General features: G+C 53.4%; 1 protein-coding gene across 7 annotated transcripts in view; it reads left to right on the top strand.

Annotated features, from left to right (window-relative positions):
* The window catches only part of SLC25A25 (solute carrier family 25 member 25), a 30,799-nt gene extending 18,300 nt beyond the window's left edge, over window positions 1-12,499 (top strand). For 2 of the 7 annotated variants that reach the window (XM_017661693.3, XM_017661697.3), the window contains exons 2-11: window positions 4,686-4,812; window positions 4,913-5,000; window positions 5,653-5,688; window positions 5,947-6,058; window positions 7,323-7,481; window positions 8,776-8,928; window positions 9,253-9,360; window positions 9,459-9,626; window positions 10,123-10,273; window positions 10,378-12,499. In XM_017661693.3, coding sequence (XP_017517182.1) covers window positions 4,686-4,812; window positions 4,913-5,000; window positions 5,653-5,688; window positions 5,947-6,058; window positions 7,323-7,481; window positions 8,776-8,928; window positions 9,253-9,360; window positions 9,459-9,626; window positions 10,123-10,273; window positions 10,378-10,562 — 1,287 coding nt within the window. In that variant the 3' untranslated portion in view covers window positions 10,563-12,499. Of the gene's footprint in view, window positions 1-2,118; window positions 2,389-2,620; window positions 3,918-4,685; window positions 4,813-4,912; window positions 5,001-5,652; window positions 5,689-5,946; window positions 6,059-7,322; window positions 7,482-8,775; window positions 8,929-9,252; window positions 9,361-9,458; window positions 9,627-10,122; window positions 10,274-10,377 lie in introns of those variants that run through there. The other 5 variants (XM_017661696.3, XM_017661698.3, XM_017661692.3 and 2 more) reach the window with 4 other exon arrangements.
* The last annotated feature ends 5,119 nt before the right edge of the window (window positions 12,500-17,618 follow it).

The raw sequence follows: 17,618 nt of genomic DNA, 5'->3' as shown, positions 1-17,618 counted from the left end.
CCCCAAAAAACTCGATGGTACAGTTATGTTTTTCAAAATTATTTGAAAAATACAGCTTATCAGGAAATGAACATCTGCAGTTGAACAACTTATTCAGTCAGCACACTGGCCATTTGTGTTGGGATGACTGCAGTTGGTACTGGGGAACAGGTACTGTAACAGATCAGTGCAATTTATTTTCATTTCAGAAGCAAACATGAATAATTTAACAAAGGAAGAGCAGCATTGTAAAATTCGGCTCTTTTTATAAATGTGAACCTCCTTGAAAATAAAAATAATAATACATTATTTTGTTGAAGTGGATAAGATACCCTGAAAACTGCAGACATCCCGAAAAACAAAACCGAGGTCTTCATCAGGAGTGGTGGGCGTATTTGTTTCTTGGGGGTCTTAGAGGCCTGGCAAGCCTGAGTCACTCATTCAGAAGCTGTTCATGTTGGGCCCCTTCCATGATCAAGGCAAGGGCTCCTTCCAGGCAAGGAGTAGCCTCCTGCCTTCTAAGACCCTAATAGTAGAGATGAGGTGTGAGTAAAAACAACCCCAAAGCACAAATTCTGGATTGGGTGGCTTAAAAGGTAGCTGAGTGTAATGGGCTGAGCCGGAGTCGGCCTGGATAATGCAGAGCTGTCACCTGGAGCGCTCATCAGGTCCTCCCTAGAGCAGCCTGACACCTGTTTTATTGGACCATTATCATATCTCTTTTAGAAGGGCCAAAAAGCTGCACAGATGCCTTACAAGATACTAACATGTTTCCTGATGTTGCATTTAAATATGTCAACACCTGTGTTAAAATCTTTTTTAAATTTTCTCAAGAAAGAGCTTTCTGGTGAATGAAGTAAGTCCTTTCACTTCTGTTCATCCCCAAGTGATAGCCACCCATTTTTAGCCATCCAGGCAGGGAGATGTAGTCTATATTAGGAAGTGGTACAACTGTAGAAGGAGCGAGGTTCCTTTTTCATCTATGTGACGCGAGTTCTTCCTCCACAGCCCAAATCTTACACTTTCCGTGGGGAAGGGAGAAAGGAGGTAGAGACGTCCAGCTGGTCTGGAGAGGATCGCCCTGAAATTATGACCACATTTCCTCTCTTCCCCCCCTAAGAGGGGTGCTCGAGGGCAGTGTTGCCCAGAGAGCCTCTGGTAATGCCGGAGTGCTCGGTGTGTGCGGCTGTGGAGCGCTGGAGTTGAGGACACGCAGCTGAGCAACTGAATTTTTATTTTTGTTTCATCTTAATATAAATTTTTAAAGGCTTCCCTATTGAACTGCACGGTTCTAAGCCAGGAAGCAGGATGATACAGAACTTTGAAGTACTGGGCGTGAGAATGGGCTCTGCAGACTGTGTGGATCTTATGTTGAGGGCCTGGCTAATGCCAGAGGCGTGCTTCTGCCTCCGCACTGTCCCTCAGCACAGTGACTGTTAGCCTACAGCATCCTCTCTCTTCCCCCATCCTGTCAACAACTCAGTGCTTGGGGGGACCCTCAGGGGAAGCCTTCAGGGGAAGGGCTGGTTCCGAGGTGCTCACATTGCAGAGGGACCTGACCAAGGTCACTGGAGCCAGCCAGAACCATGCCTGGACAGCCGTGTGGCCAAGGCAGCCAAGTGCAGGGCTCAGCCAGCCAGGGGCAGCTCCTCTGCGGATGCATGAGCCCATGGCTGCAGAGGAATGAGCCCATGGTGGGGCCACTCCTGGGGAACTGGGGTCCCGGCTCTCAGGCAGCCCTACCAACTTTTCATAGCTAAGTTGGGCCTGGTTTCAGTGAGCATTGACTCAATCTCTGCCTACTTATTTTTCTGTCAGGAATGATTTACTAAGGGGAGAAAACCACTGTATTGTGTGACGCATTTGGGGACCTTGTGGAAATACAGGCAGGAGGCTATTTGTTTTCTGGCGGTGTTGGCAGCACAGGGTGAAGGTTTGTTTGGGCATGATATCACTGCGGGGCAGTGTGCGCAGAGGTCAGGTTATGAAGAGTTAACTGCGGGAGCGATGACCTCAGTCCTGAGCTTTACACCTCCCCTGGAGCCAGCCACCGCCTTGCAGGGGTCTGTGCTCATTGGCAGGACTTAACAGTGGGTGGACTTCTTTCAATTAAGCAAAAGGGCGGGGCACAGGCAGCCAATGACAACTGTGCCCCCGGCACATCTTGGGCATGTTTGCCAGCCGGCAGCGTTCTTCATTCTCCACGCGGCCAGCACTTGCTTCAGGTGGCGGCTGAGCACCGTTGTCAGCATGTTCTGCCTGTGCTTGTATGTGCCGCTCATCGGGGAGGCCCAGACCGAGTTCCAGTACTTCGAGTCCAAGGGGCTTCCCGCCGAGCTGAAGTCTATCTTCAGACTCAGCGTCTTTATCCCCTCCCAGGAGTTCTCCACCTACCGCCAGTGGAAGCAGGTCTGTGAGGGAGGCAGCGGTCCATCAGGGTGGGCTGAGCGAGTGCACGCGTGGCTGTAGAGGGTGCACATGGGTGAAGTGTCCCTAACAGACCACCTGAAAAGTGCAAATTTGGCCCCGTTGTTATGTGGCTACATCTGGTGAAAGGGCTGCATCATGTCGCAGAAATGACTGACTTTCATGTGACTTCCAGGAAGGCTGGAATTATAGGGAAGGCACTTGTGGGAGATGGGAAAGAGTTCTCTTGCTGGGGGCAGGTGGGGACCTCTGAGAAGTAGTGGGGGTACAATCCTGCTGTGGAGGCAGAGCTGGCAGCGCTGTGCCCCTGGTGAAGCAAACCAGCTCATGGCCTGGGAAGGGAGGACGGCAGCAGGAGTTGTTACGATCTGAAGAAGGGGGAACTGTTATAGAGCTTGTGGGGTCGCTTGCCTCCTAAAGGGGTGCCCTGATTTCTCTGTTAAATCAGATGCTACACTATTCTCTGTGCAAATGGTAGTGGTGGAGGCCGGGGTGTGCCGGGGGTGGTGATTCGCATATCCTAAGGAGACAAAGCAGTTTATTCATTCTGAGGTAGAAGCAGGGCCTTTAAGGATACTTGAAACCAGCTGCAGTGAGCATGTCCTTGGGTTGTCTGTATCACAGGGCACCCACCCCAGTAGGTGCATGGATCGCGTTGGTGACCAGGCAGCCTGAACACCAAAGAGCATTGTACCCGGTGTTCACCTCCCCCCTAAATGGCACGTAGATTCTATTTCCTCTCCTGCAATAAGTCTAGAGTGATAACCCTGTACATAATGCCTGTATCATTCTTGGCTGAGAGCACACACGTCTGCAGGAAGTTAACATAACTCCAGATGGCAGATAAAAATACTATCAGCATCTTTTTCAGCTTCCAGATGCCTCCCTTGTATTGCTCTTTGGATCATGTTAGGTGACATGGTATCTGTCCAGGCCTCCTCCCAGCACCCTTAGTGGCGGAGCAATAACAGAGCCATCAGGTGATTCAGAGAGTAACTGAATAATCGTTGGAGAATGCCGGCTAGCCAATGGTACATCAATTTCCAAACCCACTGTCTCAGAAGACTTGGAAACCAGTATTGGCTTGTGGAGTGAATGGATGTATTTCTCACTGAGAGATTGGGCAACTCAGGAAGACTATAACCATTTCCCCATGGAGATTATTGGTCGTAGTTTTGGAGTGTTGCTGGGTTGGAGTGACTCATTTGTGTCCCCCACCTTCTTGGGATTAACCTTTAGGGTGGCAGTGGAATCTCTAGGGAGGTGGCTCTGCAGTCCGACAGGCCCAGCTTGAATCCCGCCCATTACTTTCCTAGCTGTGCGACCTTGGATAAATTACTTAACCTCTCTGAGCTTCTGTTTCCCTCTGCAAAATGGGGGAAATGATAATACCTACTCCTGGAGCTGTTTGGGAGGACTCAGCAGGCCACTGTCTGCGATTCTGTGGAGTACTTGCGGTTGCTGAGCATCCAGAACCAAATGCAGCTGTTGAACAAAGCTCACCTTGAAAGGCAGGTGCAGTTTTGAAACCTCACTGCCAAAGAGCAGGGTCTCAAAGCCTTCTTGGGCCAATAAACTATTACTAAGTAGAGCTACCCCGCTCTTCCATGCCTGGTTCCATGCCTGGAACTATGGTTGGTTACATCATCTGGCTTCGCTGAGATCAGAGACTGGCAGTGCCATCAAGCACATGCCCACAAATAATTCTCCATGGCTATTACCACTTCTTCAGCCTCCAAGTTATTTCTGGCAGTGTTTCCGCCAATCAGGCATTGGCAGGGGTGGGCTCTGCCCCATTCCTTCCCCCTGGACTCCCGATTGTTCTTGGGTCAGTGCCACTTGTAAAGATAAAATGGCCAAGCTGCAGAGTTCCTGATGGAATCCCCACATTTGGGCAGAGAGCATGTGGTGCTGAGGCCTGGTGCCAGGGACAGTGCTGCAGGGGAGCCAAGCAGCTGACCCTGGCAGGACAGCAGGCCGGTCTTCACAACGCTTGGCATGAGAAAGTGTCGTGCCTGCACTGTTAGCCTTTGTCTCAGGGTCCTCCTGAGGCCTTCTTTTTCCTCTTGTGAGGGAAGCAAGGTGGGCTCTGGCCAGCCCTTGGGATCCAAGTGGTGGCTTGGAGAGTAGAACAGGGGACGTGTCTTGGGTCATTGGGGCCACCTCTGTTCACGGCTTGGCACTGGTGTTTCCTGGTGTTTCCTGGGGATGGGCCACCATGAGGGACAAGGAAAAGCTGGTACATGAGCTAAAGGCCAAACCTTACTTTTGTTTTATAGAAAATTGTACAGGCTGGAGATAAAGACCTCGATGGACAGCTAGACTTTGAAGAGTTTGTCCATTATCTCCAAGATCATGAGAAGAAACTGAGGCTGGTATTCAAGAGTTTGGATAAAAAGAACGATGGTGAGTGTGTCGCTGCCCACTCCCCACCCCCCAGCCAGCCGCTGACCCGTGGGGCCTCTCGCTGGGCCTGGCTCCTGGCTCACGGCCTTTGTTGTTGTAGGACGAATTGATGCTCAGGAGATCATGCAGTCCCTGCGGGACCTGGGAGTCAAGATATCTGAGCAGCAGGCAGAAAAAATTCTCAAGAGGTGAGGGCTTAGTCAGCCTCTGTATGTGGTTTAACAAAAGAAAGGTTCTGGAACCAGCTCTGTGGGGCCATTTGCTGTATTGACCTGCTTCTCCAAACTTGGGCTCCGATGGTTTGATGAGATGAATAAGTAACCAGCCACCAGCCGCTGTCCAGGCTCCAGGCCTGGCTCATTTAAAGATCCACAAATCACCTGGAGGTGGGCCCGTTCCCCAGTGACCCGTGAAGACACAAGCTGGGGGGATTTCAAGTGGGTGAAAGGCTAGAGAGGAACAGCCCCCTCTGGTGGGTGGGGAGGGACTCATGCAGCCACACTCTGTTTAGGGTGGGCTTCTCCCTGAGGATGGAAGCTTTTCCCTAACCCTGTCATCAGACAGTGCTGCCCCAAGACAGCTGACAGGGAAGCGCTGTGGGCCTGGGGCGCAAATCGCCCAGAGGAGCTGGAGGAGTGGCTTCCTCTCCTGGCTGAGCATCTCCAACCACAGGGCAAAGCAGCTGCCTGTCAGGGGCGGCAGCCTCTTGTGCCCTCCCCCGCGTCCTCGAGCTGTGCTGTGCTGTGCTGTGCGTGTGCCGGCCTCACTAACACCCGCTCAGAGCATTTGCTTATGTTTTTTCTCCTCTCTCTTCTGCATCCTCCTCTGTGTGTCTGTCAGAATACGCACGGGCCACTTCTGGGGCCCTGTCACCTAGTAAGTATCTGTTTTCACCCTGGCAACTGCCTCCCTCCTTGACCTCTGTGCCTGATCAGAATGGGGTTCTCATTGGCCATTATCTTCCCATTTTTGTGCAAAGTGGGGTGTGGAGCCCCCTTGCCTTTCTCCTTGGGAAAGAGACCCCTCTGGTCTCCCTGGTGGCCCCACGCCTGCCCTTGGCTTGCCCAGAGGTGGGACGTGCAGCCGACAGATGGGGCCTATTTCCACGTGGGCGACCATGCACTTGTCTTGCAGCATGGATAAAAATGGCACGATGACCATCGACTGGAATGAGTGGAGAGACTATCACCTCTTGCATCCTGTGGAGAACATTCCAGAGATCATCCTGTACTGGAAGCATTCCACGGTGGGTCCCCTGGCCAGAAGGCTGTGTCTCCCTCACCTGTTCACAGGGTCCCCTTGACCCAGCATCAGCCCCCATCCCAGGGTTGGGGTGGGGGCCCTGCTTGCCTCCTCTTCAACAGCGAGACCATCCACTCCTCGGCCAGCCCATCACAGCCCCCCATGCTCCCTGGCTCCCCCTCATGCCAGCACCCTGACTGTCCTGACTGTTCCCCAGACATAGGGTTCCTTCTGCCAGGGGTGCCCTCCCATCCCCACATGCAGCCTGTTCTTCAAGGTCAGCTTCAGACACCCACTCCTGAACCTGTTTGTGCTGCCAAAGCCAGTGTGAGCCTTCCCATGGGGTGCGGGACAGCAGAGCTATGGGGCTCCCCCCATGCCCCACTTGTTTGTGTCCTTTCTCTCTGTGGCAAAAGAAAACGTCCCCCTGGGCCCACACATACTGCTCTCACCCCTCCCCAGCAGTCGTTCAGAAATACAGATGTGCCCTCATTGATAGGGGCTGCATGGACCCTCTGCTGGCAAGCCCCCTTCATGCGGGGCGCCTCTGGGTCTGTAGTTTTATCTACCCTGACTGTCAGCTGAAGAGGAGGCCAGGCCGGGGTGCTTCTCCTCATCTGTCTCCCAAGGTGTCAGGCAGGGCCTCCCCCTCAGGGGATACCTGGCGTGCCCTGACACCAGGTAGGGTGAAATTAAGTGGACTGCTCTGGCAGGAGAAGCAGGCTCACAGCAGCTCTGGCCTGCAGCCTTGGGGTCGGAGCAGGGCTGGCTCTGACTAGCCAGGAGGCCTCCAGGAGACAGGGTGTCTGTTGCTCAGGCATGGCAGCTCTCGTATTTGTGGGCCTTGCGTAATGCTCTGCCAACATGATTCGGTTACACATCAGGTTTCAGAAGAATTTTCACCCCTGATTTGATCCTTTGAGTACTTCCAGCCGGCTGATCCTCATCTGAAATGGCTTTGTAAGCTGTTCTCGCTGGAGCCTCCCAGGCAGTGTCTCAAAGGACTGTCCAAAGGGTTTTTAACTGTTTCCTCCCAGCTGTGCTCTTGGATGGACTCTGTACCTGCCTCTCCAAGGTCACAAACGGGGACCAGAGCTTTGCCACCCTCACACAGTGAAGGGGAGGGGACCCATCAGCTCCCACCCCCCGAGTCCATGGCATTCTCAGCATCTGTGTGGCCCCTGGGGTGTCAGCCCCTCTGGGCAGTGGAGGGCTGTGGACCTACCTCTCTGTCTGGAGTTGTTTTATCTCGCTGGTCTTCCTCACAGATCTTTGACATGGGCGAGAATCTGACGGTTCCCGATGAGTTTACGGTGGAGGAGAGGCAGACGGGAATGTGGTGGAGACACCTCGTGGCTGGAGGTGGGGCAGGGGCTGTATCTAGAACCTGCACAGCCCCCCTGGACAGACTCAAGGTGCTCATGCAGGTACGTAGGAGAAAGGCCCTAAACCACCTGCTTTCTTCCCTGGGCTTCTCTGGGGGCTTGGTTCCCCCTTTTTTTGTCTGGTGCCCTTCTTTGAGCCCATACTTTTCTAACCCAATGAATTAGAGTGTAATTATTGCTCAGACAGGGTAACATTAGATCTGGACCCTGGTGAACTTTTGTACACAGCCAATCTAATTTTATCTGAGTCACTAGAGCCAGGAGTCACATTTGCAGGGCTGTAATGTGGACAGGTGAGGGCTGGGGTGCGGCAGGAAGCTGGTCTTCTGTAGGGCACCACACAGGCTCCAATGCGAGGGGATGCTCACCTGGCCCAGACACCATCACCTTGGCCAGGAGCCTGATTCCACGTCCACAGGGCAGATAAGCTAGACCCAGGTCAGGGATAGGGTTGCAAAACTGACATGTATGACGATGATCCGTGGGATTTCAGTGTCGTCTGAACAGTGGCCACTTACCCTCCTTGTCCCCTTGCTTGTGTTCTGGGACTTTTTGTGCCAGGAACACTGCTCAGAAAAGGTGTTACCCTGTCCCCATTTGCCCTCAGAGCCTGCGTTGGTTTAAGCCTGTTGGCAGATGAATGTGGACTCCCTTCTTGTGCCAGGACGGGAAGCAGAGTGGTTTAGGGAGAAGAGCTTTAGGCATGGAGTCTGACGGGTTCCAACCCTGCCCCACAGCTGTGTGACCTTGAGCCAGTCAGTTCACTTCTAGGACTGTTCACCTGTGAAACTAGGGGGCTGGAATAAATTTCCTCTCAGTTTGTTTTTCTTAACCAAATTCCCCAGAATGCTGTAGAGATTAAAAGCAGTCCTTGGGTGGAATGACACAGTGCCTGGGATAATCCAGGAGGAGTTGGGGCAGCAAGGGATTATAGATTGGCTGTGGTTTAATGATTGTTCAAGCTGATGATGGCTTTATGGACACTCACTGAATAATTCTCTATACTTTCATATATGTTTGAAACTTTCCCATATTAAAAAGCTCAAATTTTTTAATTTTAAAAAGCGCTCCTTGTGGTGTTTAGGCATGGAGCTGTTTAGCGCCTTGGAGGTATTTAGCACAACATTGGCACACAGTAGGTGCATGGCACATAGTAGGTGCACAGTGATACAGTTGGACCTGGAGCAGCCATGTGTCATTCTCACTGTGCTTAGTCTTCAGAATACTGAGAAGGAGCCTGCCGACCTCCATCCAGCAGTGAGAAGAGGCTCTTTGTCGGATAGTGGCAGCCCTTGGCTGCTGAGTTTTTCTGACCACTTTATTCTTCCCTCCTCAGGTCCACGCCTCCCGCAGCAACAACATGTGCATTGTGGGTGGTTTCACCCAAATGATTCGCGAGGGAGGGGCCAAGTCCCTCTGGCGGGGCAACGGCATTAACGTCCTCAAAATTGCCCCCGAGTCGGCCATCAAGTTCATGGCCTACGAGCAGGTGAGGACGGCTCCCCAGGGATTGTCGTCAGTCAGCAGCTGCTTACTGAGCTTACCCTGGGCTAAGGTCCCTGACCCCCTGATACTGCCGAACCTGGAGCCAGTCATTGTACCTGAGGGACAGCAGGGCAAGGCAGGAGGCCTGGGTCCAACCCCGGGTCTGCTGCCAATCACTGCAGGCCAGTTCCTTCTATTTCTGGGCAGCACCAACTGTGCCAGGGACACCAGGTCTCTGCTAAACCTCGCTGGCTCCGTGAGGAGGGGTGGGGCAGGGGCGGGTGCACTGGTCTCGGGGATGTATCAGTTTGTTTGCTCCATGTTCTAGATCAAGCGTCTTATTGGGAGTGACCAGGAGACTCTGAGGATTCATGAGAGACTTGTGGCAGGGTCCCTGGCAGGGGCCATTGCGCAGAGCAGCATCTACCCAATGGAGGTGAGGGCTCTCTTGATCCTGGGGAGGGCAGCGCACGCGGGGTAGGGGTCAGCAGTGGGCTGTGCTCACACGTCCATCGCTCCTCTTGGGTTCTGCAGGTTCTGAAGACCCGGATGGCTCTGCGCAAGACAGGCCAGTACTCGGGCATGCTGGACTGTGCCAGGAAGATTCTGGCCAGAGAGGGCGTGGCCGCCTTCTACAAGGGCTATGTCCCCAACATGCTGGGGATCATCCCCTATGCCGGGATAGACCTAGCCGTCTACGAGGTGAGGCCTTGAATCAGCAGAGATTCAGAAGACCCCTCTTCCCCAAGCGCCCACCTGTGATAGACTTGATAGACCCTGGGGATGGTTGGGACAAGGAACAGCAGCAAAGAGCATCTCCTCCTAGACTCACCTGTTCATTGCAAGTGTCCCCTGTCACACTGCCTGCCCCTGGCAGCACCCAGGGGCTTGGCAGGCAGCTCTCCAGACCACGGAAGTCAGGCTGTCTATGGGGGAAGGCAGTGCTGCCCCGCCTCATCCCTGCCCCCTAGCCTGTCCAGGAATCCCCAGTGACAGCAGAAACAAAGGGGAGGCAGGCCAGGAGCTCAGCAAGACCGCAGCCAGCCCAGCCCAGGCCAAGCCAGTCCAGTTACGGTGGCCTTGTAGACCCCATGTGATGAGGATTGCCTCCTGCCTGGATCCAGTAACTGCCCCCCCCCCACTCCCCACAAGTCTCATTGCCTCAGAAGCTCATCCCTACCCCCCTTTCCCCTTCCAGACACTCAAGAATGCCTGGCTGCAGCGGTATGCTGTAAACAGTGCAGACCCCGGCGTGTTTGTGCTCCTGGCCTGTGGCACCATGTCCAGTACTTGTGGCCAGCTGGCCAGCTACCCACTGGCCCTGGTCAGGACCCGGATGCAGGCCCAAGGTGAGGCTGGTCTTAGGCCCGCCCCTGGGGCCCGTCTCCCAGGCAGGTGGGGATCTCAGGGAGGAACTGGTGAAAAGCCTCTGATGGGCTCCCTCTCCCTGCAGCCTCCATTGAGGGAGCTCCGGAGGTGACCATGAGCAGCCTCTTCAAACAGATCCTGCAGACCGAGGGGGCCTTTGGCCTGTACCGGGGGCTGGCCCCCAACTTCATGAAGGTGATCCCAGCCGTGAGCATCAGCTACGTGGTGTACGAGAACCTGAAGATCACCTTGGGTGTGCAGTCTCGGTGACGGGCAGGAGGCAGCCCCTCCCAGAGGACTCACTGATCCTGGGTTGCAGCCCTGGGATGTGCAGCCGTCTCATTCTGTGAATGTGCCAACACTAAGCTGACTTAAGCCAAGCTGTGAAAACCCTGGGATGCACCTGCAAGGGAGAGACAGGAGCTGGCAGGCCCACCAGGTTTGTCCTGCTGGCCCTGGCTGACCCTCATGTCTGTTCCAGGGAACTCGTGTGAGAATTCCGCAGTGTCCATGGGTCAGCAGGACACCGGCTCTTGCACATAGGGACAGGACGCTTCCCGCAGTGCCTGCCAAATAGCAGGGCCTGGAGGCCAGCTTAGTACTTCCATCTCCTGGCAGCCAGACCATCGGCCACAGGCCTCCGGCCCCTGGCCTGCTGGAAGTCTTCCCCAGGCCCACTCTGCTTCCTTCCGCGCTGCTATTTAATATGGTAGGAGGAGGGCTACCAGCTTACTCCCCAGGCACCTCCTCGCACCTCTCCCTCAACTCGTGCGTGCGGGCAGGTGTTTCCCTGACCTCACCACCCCAGCTTCCCAACCCTCAGCGTTGCCTCTGGCTAGGTTATGCAGGGAAGAGGGAGGAGCCTGGCTTATGTGCACACCCTCATCTGAGCCGTGCTGTTGGCTTCCAAGCTCGCCAACAGATGGGTGCCCAGATGTGCTTGTGCCCTCAGGGGCAAGGCCAAGCCGCACCGTTGGAGTCCTGGTGCATGGCTTTACCGTAGGCAAGTGCTGGGTCCTGGGACCCAAAGGGCCTCTGCCTCCGCTGCTCGGGTCTCATGATACTCTGAGCTGGCACTGGACTCTGTCCAGACTGGCACCAGTTCAGAACCAGCTCTCTGTCCCCACTCTGGCATGAGGGCAATGGGGCAGCAATGGGGAGGGCCGTTTCTGCGATATGTCTGTGCCCCGGTGATAAAAGAAAAAGGTGTTAAAGGCCTTAATTATGTTTTGTTGGGAAAAGGGTTTTTTTGTTCAGAAAGGAAAGCTGGACAAATGTGTAAGTTCTGGGCTTCCGGAGGGAAGATGGAGGGAACCAGGTAGCTTAGCTGACTGCATTAAAGTCTGTTTCTGATGCCTCCGGGGATGCATGTCCACTCCCGACGGGGGGTGAAATGGGACCAGCCTCACATTCCACTGATGCAGAGGATCACACTGCTTGGAGCCTATTTATTTTGTATTTATTTGAACAGAGTTATGTCCTAACTATTTTTATAGATCTGTTTAATTAATAGCCTGTCATTTTCAAGTTCATTTTTTATTCATATTTATGTTCATGGTTGATTATACCTTCCCAACACCCTCAGGGTGGGGCGAGGAGAGGAAGGAGGGGCCAGGGGAGTGACCTTCCTACCCCTGGCCGCATTGACGTCACATCTGTCCAAAGAAATTCCTCTCGGAACTGGCGACAGAAGAAAGGCCAGCAGGGAAGGGGAGGTCCCCCGATAATGGAGACATGTCCTTGGGCAGGATAGGGCACCGCTTGCACCCAGGAAGCCTTAGAATCTGAGGGTTTGAATGGGGCAAGAGTGGCAAAAATCTCAATTCTGTTGAAGACAGAAGTCCAAATCATTACTGGGAGGATCTCTTTATTTCACCCTTCAGATGACGAGGCAGTGAGGTACCCATAGCTGTGAGTTTGGGGTCGGTGGGTAGAGGAGGGGCAGCCAGCTCCCCACCTGTGAGGTGGGCTCCCTCCCTCCCAGGCCCCCCACTGCCCCTGCTCAGCAACCTGATCACCTTCCACGTCGCAGTTCACTCCATTCCACCAGATTGGCCCAATGAGGACAATTTAAAAAGGATGCAAAGATCAATGCAAAAGATTATTGTTCTATATAAGTATAGTTATAACGAATTTGTGAGAAAGCAAATTAAGAATTGGAAGTTGTCACTTAAAAGAGCCTTCTAATAAAGTTGTTTTAAAGTTGATGGCAGAGCTGATTTTTCTGATCTGGGCTTGGGTGGTGTTTGGGCTTTTACATGTTAGAAACGGAGCCCATTTTTCTCATCAGAAAATGAGAAAGCTACCCCCCTGGGCTTCTCAAGAGGCAGTCCCTCTTGAACATGGGCGTTGGTTGGATTGGGTGCTCTGGCCAGGTCACCAGTGCCCGCTGAGTTGCTGAGTCCAGTGATCCCCCCTCTGCCCTCATCGGATTCCGCCTGGGCAGAGCCAGTCATGCTCTCCTGCCCGAAGCACCCTCAAAGGTGGCTGTGCCTCCACCTCCCTGCCTGCTCCTCCCCAGCCTCATGGCTGCTTCCTGCCGACCTTTAGGGCAGAGATGTTGGGGCCCCGCCTGTTTTCTGCCTGTCTCCCCAGGGGAAGGCGAGGCTCTGGCCCCAGGTGGACAGTGTGCAGGGCATGAAGTGCTCAATAAAACGCTTGTTAAATGATTGTCTTTACTCCAGTCCCTGGGCAGCCCTGGGTACCAGAGGGCTAGGCCAGCAGCTTGGGGAATCGACAAGGGGGCTCTGGCATTCAGAGGCTGCAAGGAGACATGGTACATTCTGAAACTGGCATGAGCCACTATGCATCTACCAGGAACCTCAATGTTTTGGGGATGTTAGGGTTTTACAAATGTAGTCAAGATGAGTCTTACTGGATTGTGGTGGGCCCTAAGAAGAGTGACTGGCGTCCTTACAGAAGAGGACATTTGGACAGAGACATGCAAGAGGAGAGAGACACATGGAGAGGCCATGCACAATAGGGCAGAGGTTGGATTCATGCATCTACTAGGCACTGTGGATGGCGGGCAGCCACCCGAAGCAAGGACAGGGGAGGAAGTTTCCCTCAGCAACTCCAGAAAGAACCAGCGCTGCCAACACTTGGACTTCAGACCTCTGGCCTCCTGAGTGGTGAGAATGACTTGTTTCAGGCCACCCAAGTTCATGGCGGTTTGTTGCGGCAGCCCTAGGAAACAAGACGATAGCTTCAGTTGTTCATTAACAGGGTAATAGGCGTAAGCCATTTCCCAACCCTTGGGTCTTGGCAAGTCAGTCCCCCTTGGGACAGGTCCTTGATGCCATCCGGCTGAAGCAGGGCTTCTCCAGCACTGAAGTTGACATTGGGAGGTGCCCCAAGGTGGGTAAAGCCCACAGCCTCACCAAGCCAGCCTTCCCACGGTCGCCTCCTTCATTCCATCATCCCCATTCCGGTTTTTACTTGCAAGTCACCTCTCTGGCCACCCTGTTTAAAATGGCAACTTCATCCGTACACCCAACCCAGCCCATTTCTTTTTCTCTCTAGCCCTTTTCTTATCAACTGTCCTGCTTGCTTGCTTGCTTGCTTTGGTTTATCATGTTTCCTCCCACTGAAGGCCAGGTATTCATTGACTTTCTTCACTACCATTCCCAGTAAGTGCCCAGCACCCTCTAGGCACTTAATGAATGGTTGCTGGCTGAAGGAAGCCGTCCAGATGTTCGTGGTGTGCCAGGCAGTTATGCCTCCTCCCAAAGATGCCCGCCTCCTAACTCTGAGAACTGTGAGTCAGGTGACATGACAAAAGGGAATCAAGGTTACTAATCAGAGAACCTTAAAATAGGGAGATTATCTGGGATTATCCAGGTGGGCCCTACATAATCACAAGGGTCCTTCAACTAGGGAGAGGGAAGCAGGGAGAGAACCAGAGAGACTGCACGAGGTCTCAGCAGAGACTACAGATGGAGGGAGAAGCCACGAGTCACAGAATGCCAGCAGCCTCTAGGAGCTGCAAAAGGCAAGGAGCAGATTCTCCCCAAGTCTCCAGAAGCAACCAGCCCCATGGCCACCCTTTTACAGCCCAGTGAAACTGATTTTGACTCCCAGCCTCTAGAAATATACATCTGTATTGTTTTAAGAGACCAAGTTGATGTCAACTTGTAACAGCAGCCAAATGACACCAACACAAATGGCAGAGGCCAGTGCAGTCAGGGGAGAACCGGCTACAGGAGCCTAGTGACCTCGGGCAAGTCCCTCACCTTCCTGTCAGTTTCCTCTCTGTGGAGTGAGGGCTGATAGGTGGGCTTCCCCGTGCAGGCTGCACACCGCCTGGGCCTGAGTGAGTGCAGCCAGCTCCCTCACCAGCCTGCACAACTGCCGCGGGCTTGGGTCACAGGACTGAACTGATGGGAGATAGCAAATGGCCAAAGGAGGCCACCCCCCCACCCCAGAGAGCAGGAGGCCTAGGCTTGTCTCGCCCCCTCAGGGGATGGGGCAGGCCTCTGCCCCTCTCTGGCCTCAGTTTCCTCATTCTTGGCTCCCTGCCCTGCACCCCCAGCCCATCCCTGCTCTTGCTGACCCTCCTGCCCCAGCCCTGAATGAGTCTCTCCAGCCACTGTGATGGGGCCCAGCTGGTTTGTTCCAGCTTCTTCTCAGCCCTGCGGGTCAGGGACCAAGGTGCACACGTGGGCAGCTGGGCCCGGTGCATGGACTGCTTCCCTCCCCGCCCCCTACATTCCTGCCGGCTCTAAGCAGCGAGATCCGGAAAGGGGGCACCCGGCCAGTGGCTGCAGTTGAGAAGGTGGCTTCAGAGGCAGTAAAGCTAGCTCGAATCTCAGCTCAACGTGTCCCCTTTTATGAACATGGGCAAGTCCCCTTGCCCCCTGAGCTGTAAGAAGGGTATTGTGCTCATGTTGCTCATGAGGAAACAGGCTCAGGCATGAGACTCCCCCAGGGTCACAGTGCCAGGCACCAGGATTCAAGCACCGGCCTGCCAAGTGTTTCTCAGATTCTCGGTGGCCTCCTGGCCCAGGAGAGCACCCAGGAGCCAGGGGGTACCCGCCTGAGGCAAAGTGCCCCCTGCCCCTTGGTGGGTCGTGGTGTGGGCCCAGCCTGCCGGGCCTGGTATGGGCACGGGTCCCCTGCCTCCTGGGCCTCCCGGTGGGCAGCCCCAGGAGAGCACACCCCCATGCAAACAGCATGCGTAGGGTCTACTGACCCGCATTTGGGGCCCCGTCACCTATTCCTGGTGAGGCCCTGGGTAAGGCCCTTCACCTCCCAGAGCTTCTGTTTCCTCATCTGCAAACTGGGGACCTGGCGGCAGCAGCCCTCCTAGAACCGCTGAGGACTGAGGGAGGTCCTGGGGTGTGTGGGGCCCCAGCTGGCACTCAGTGAATGGCTCTCTCAGGATCGAGAGGTGAAAGGGTCTAGCTTTAGGAAGGAGGTGCAGAGCGGGTCCAGCCAGATCCTACAGCACAGGTGGCTTCCCCTATGCCAACCATGGGAGATTCCAGGCCCACAGAGGCTGTAACGAAAAGCACCGAGAAGAAATTATGCTTTGTGTTTAGAATCCTGGATGGGGAAGGGGAGCTGGGAGATGAAACTGTTTGTTAAGGGCCGTCCATTACCACTTCCTGTCTCATTTCAACTTTCCAACAGCCCCCTCAAGCAAGTCTTAGTCTCTTCATCCAGTAGACAAACAAGCACAGAGAGGTGATGTGACTTGCCCAAGGTCACACAGCTGGCTGCCGTGAAGTAGGGATTTCCACTGTCCTGGTGTCTGTCCATGGAAAGGAGAATCTGTTTCCTTGCTTCTCCCAGCTTCTGGAGGCCATCAGCATCCCTTGGCTTGTGACCCCTTTGTTGCATCCCTCCGGCCTCTGGCTTCCATTGTCACATCTCTTCTGGAGTTAAATCTCCCTCATAAGGACACTTGTGACTATATTACCTTTAGGGCCCACCTGGAAAAGCCAGGAAAATCCCTTCATCTCAGAACCATTAATTTAATCACATCCATAAACTCCCTTTACCACGAAAGGAAACATTCAGTTTCCAGGGATGAGGGCCTGGATATATTTGGGAGCCATTATTCAGCCCACCACCCTGTTCACCCTACTACAAACCCTGTATGTACCCCATTAGACACTTCTGCCCATCAAAATCCTCCCCATTCAACTGGTAAATTAGGGAACAGTGCCCCAGGAAAATGGCCTTCAGAATACCATACAATCATTAGAAATGGTAGAAATTTTATTAAAAAAAAAGAAAAATTGTTTAGAGAGAGAGTAGCAATATGAGCTATGTTAAGGTCACAGACTCCGGAACCAACAGATCTGGGTTGAAATCCTGCCCCTGACACTTACTAGCTGTGAGATACTAGGCATTTCACTTAACCTTTCTGATGCCTCAGTTTCCTCATTTGTGAAATGGGAGTATTTGTACCTACTTCACAGGGATGTTATAAGGATGAAATGAGGTAATACATGTAAAGTGCTTAAAATAGTGCTTGTCACAAAATAGGCCCTGTTTAACTGTAATGTATAGGTATGTATATTTATTATATATAACTTAAATTTCATATATGTTATAGTATGTACATGAATATATTAAAAAAATTTTAAGTGGTTATGTCTCTAGATGGTGGGACTGTAATTGGTATCACCTTTTTACTTATCTTCAAGTTCTATATACACTAAACATTAATTATTTATATAACTGAAGTGAAACTTTAAAATTTAACAACACCAAGAGCAAAAACCCAGAGTCCTTCTGACCCTTGAAGGCCTGGCTGTGGCTCACCTCCCCCAGGGAGCCCTTCCTGATGACCAGGGGGGAGAGATCTTGCAGTTCTTATGACTCTTTTCCTTTCTTATGTCCTGGAGCTCTTGACCATGCGCTCTGGGAGCCCAGATGGGAACAAAGCAGGGTGTTCTGAAAACAGCCAACCCCACCAGCTGCATAAAAATGCCCCTCGCATGTCAACAATGCACACTGACTCTGTGCCACTTTCACCATCCCTCACAGCACCAACCCCATGGAGGTTAACTGACTTCCAAGGGCTGGTCCAGAGGTGGGCAAGAAGCGGGCTTGCCCAGAGTCACAGCTGCCAGTGGCAGGGTTCCCACCTCAGGCCTGATGCCATCACAGCCCTGGGGCACATGCCATGACCTGAGCATGACCAAGATGGGGAGGGGCTCCTGGCTTGGGCCCTTTCCCCTGAGAGACATGGCTTTTCCTACGTGACCATCTTCAGACCCTTACATGCTAAACCCACTTTACAGATGGGCCAAATAGAGGTCCTGGTTGATGAAGACTGCCCAGAGAAGACACAATCCCAGAATTGGGATAAGGTGG

The sequence above is a fragment of the Manis javanica genome, chromosome 2 (assembly GCF_040802235.1).
Source record: "Manis javanica isolate MJ-LG chromosome 2, MJ_LKY, whole genome shotgun sequence".
NCBI lineage: Eukaryota > Metazoa > Chordata > Mammalia > Pholidota > Manidae > Manis > Manis javanica.
The sequence above is the reverse complement of the archived record's forward strand: the minus strand, read 5'-3'. Positions and strand labels throughout refer to the sequence as shown.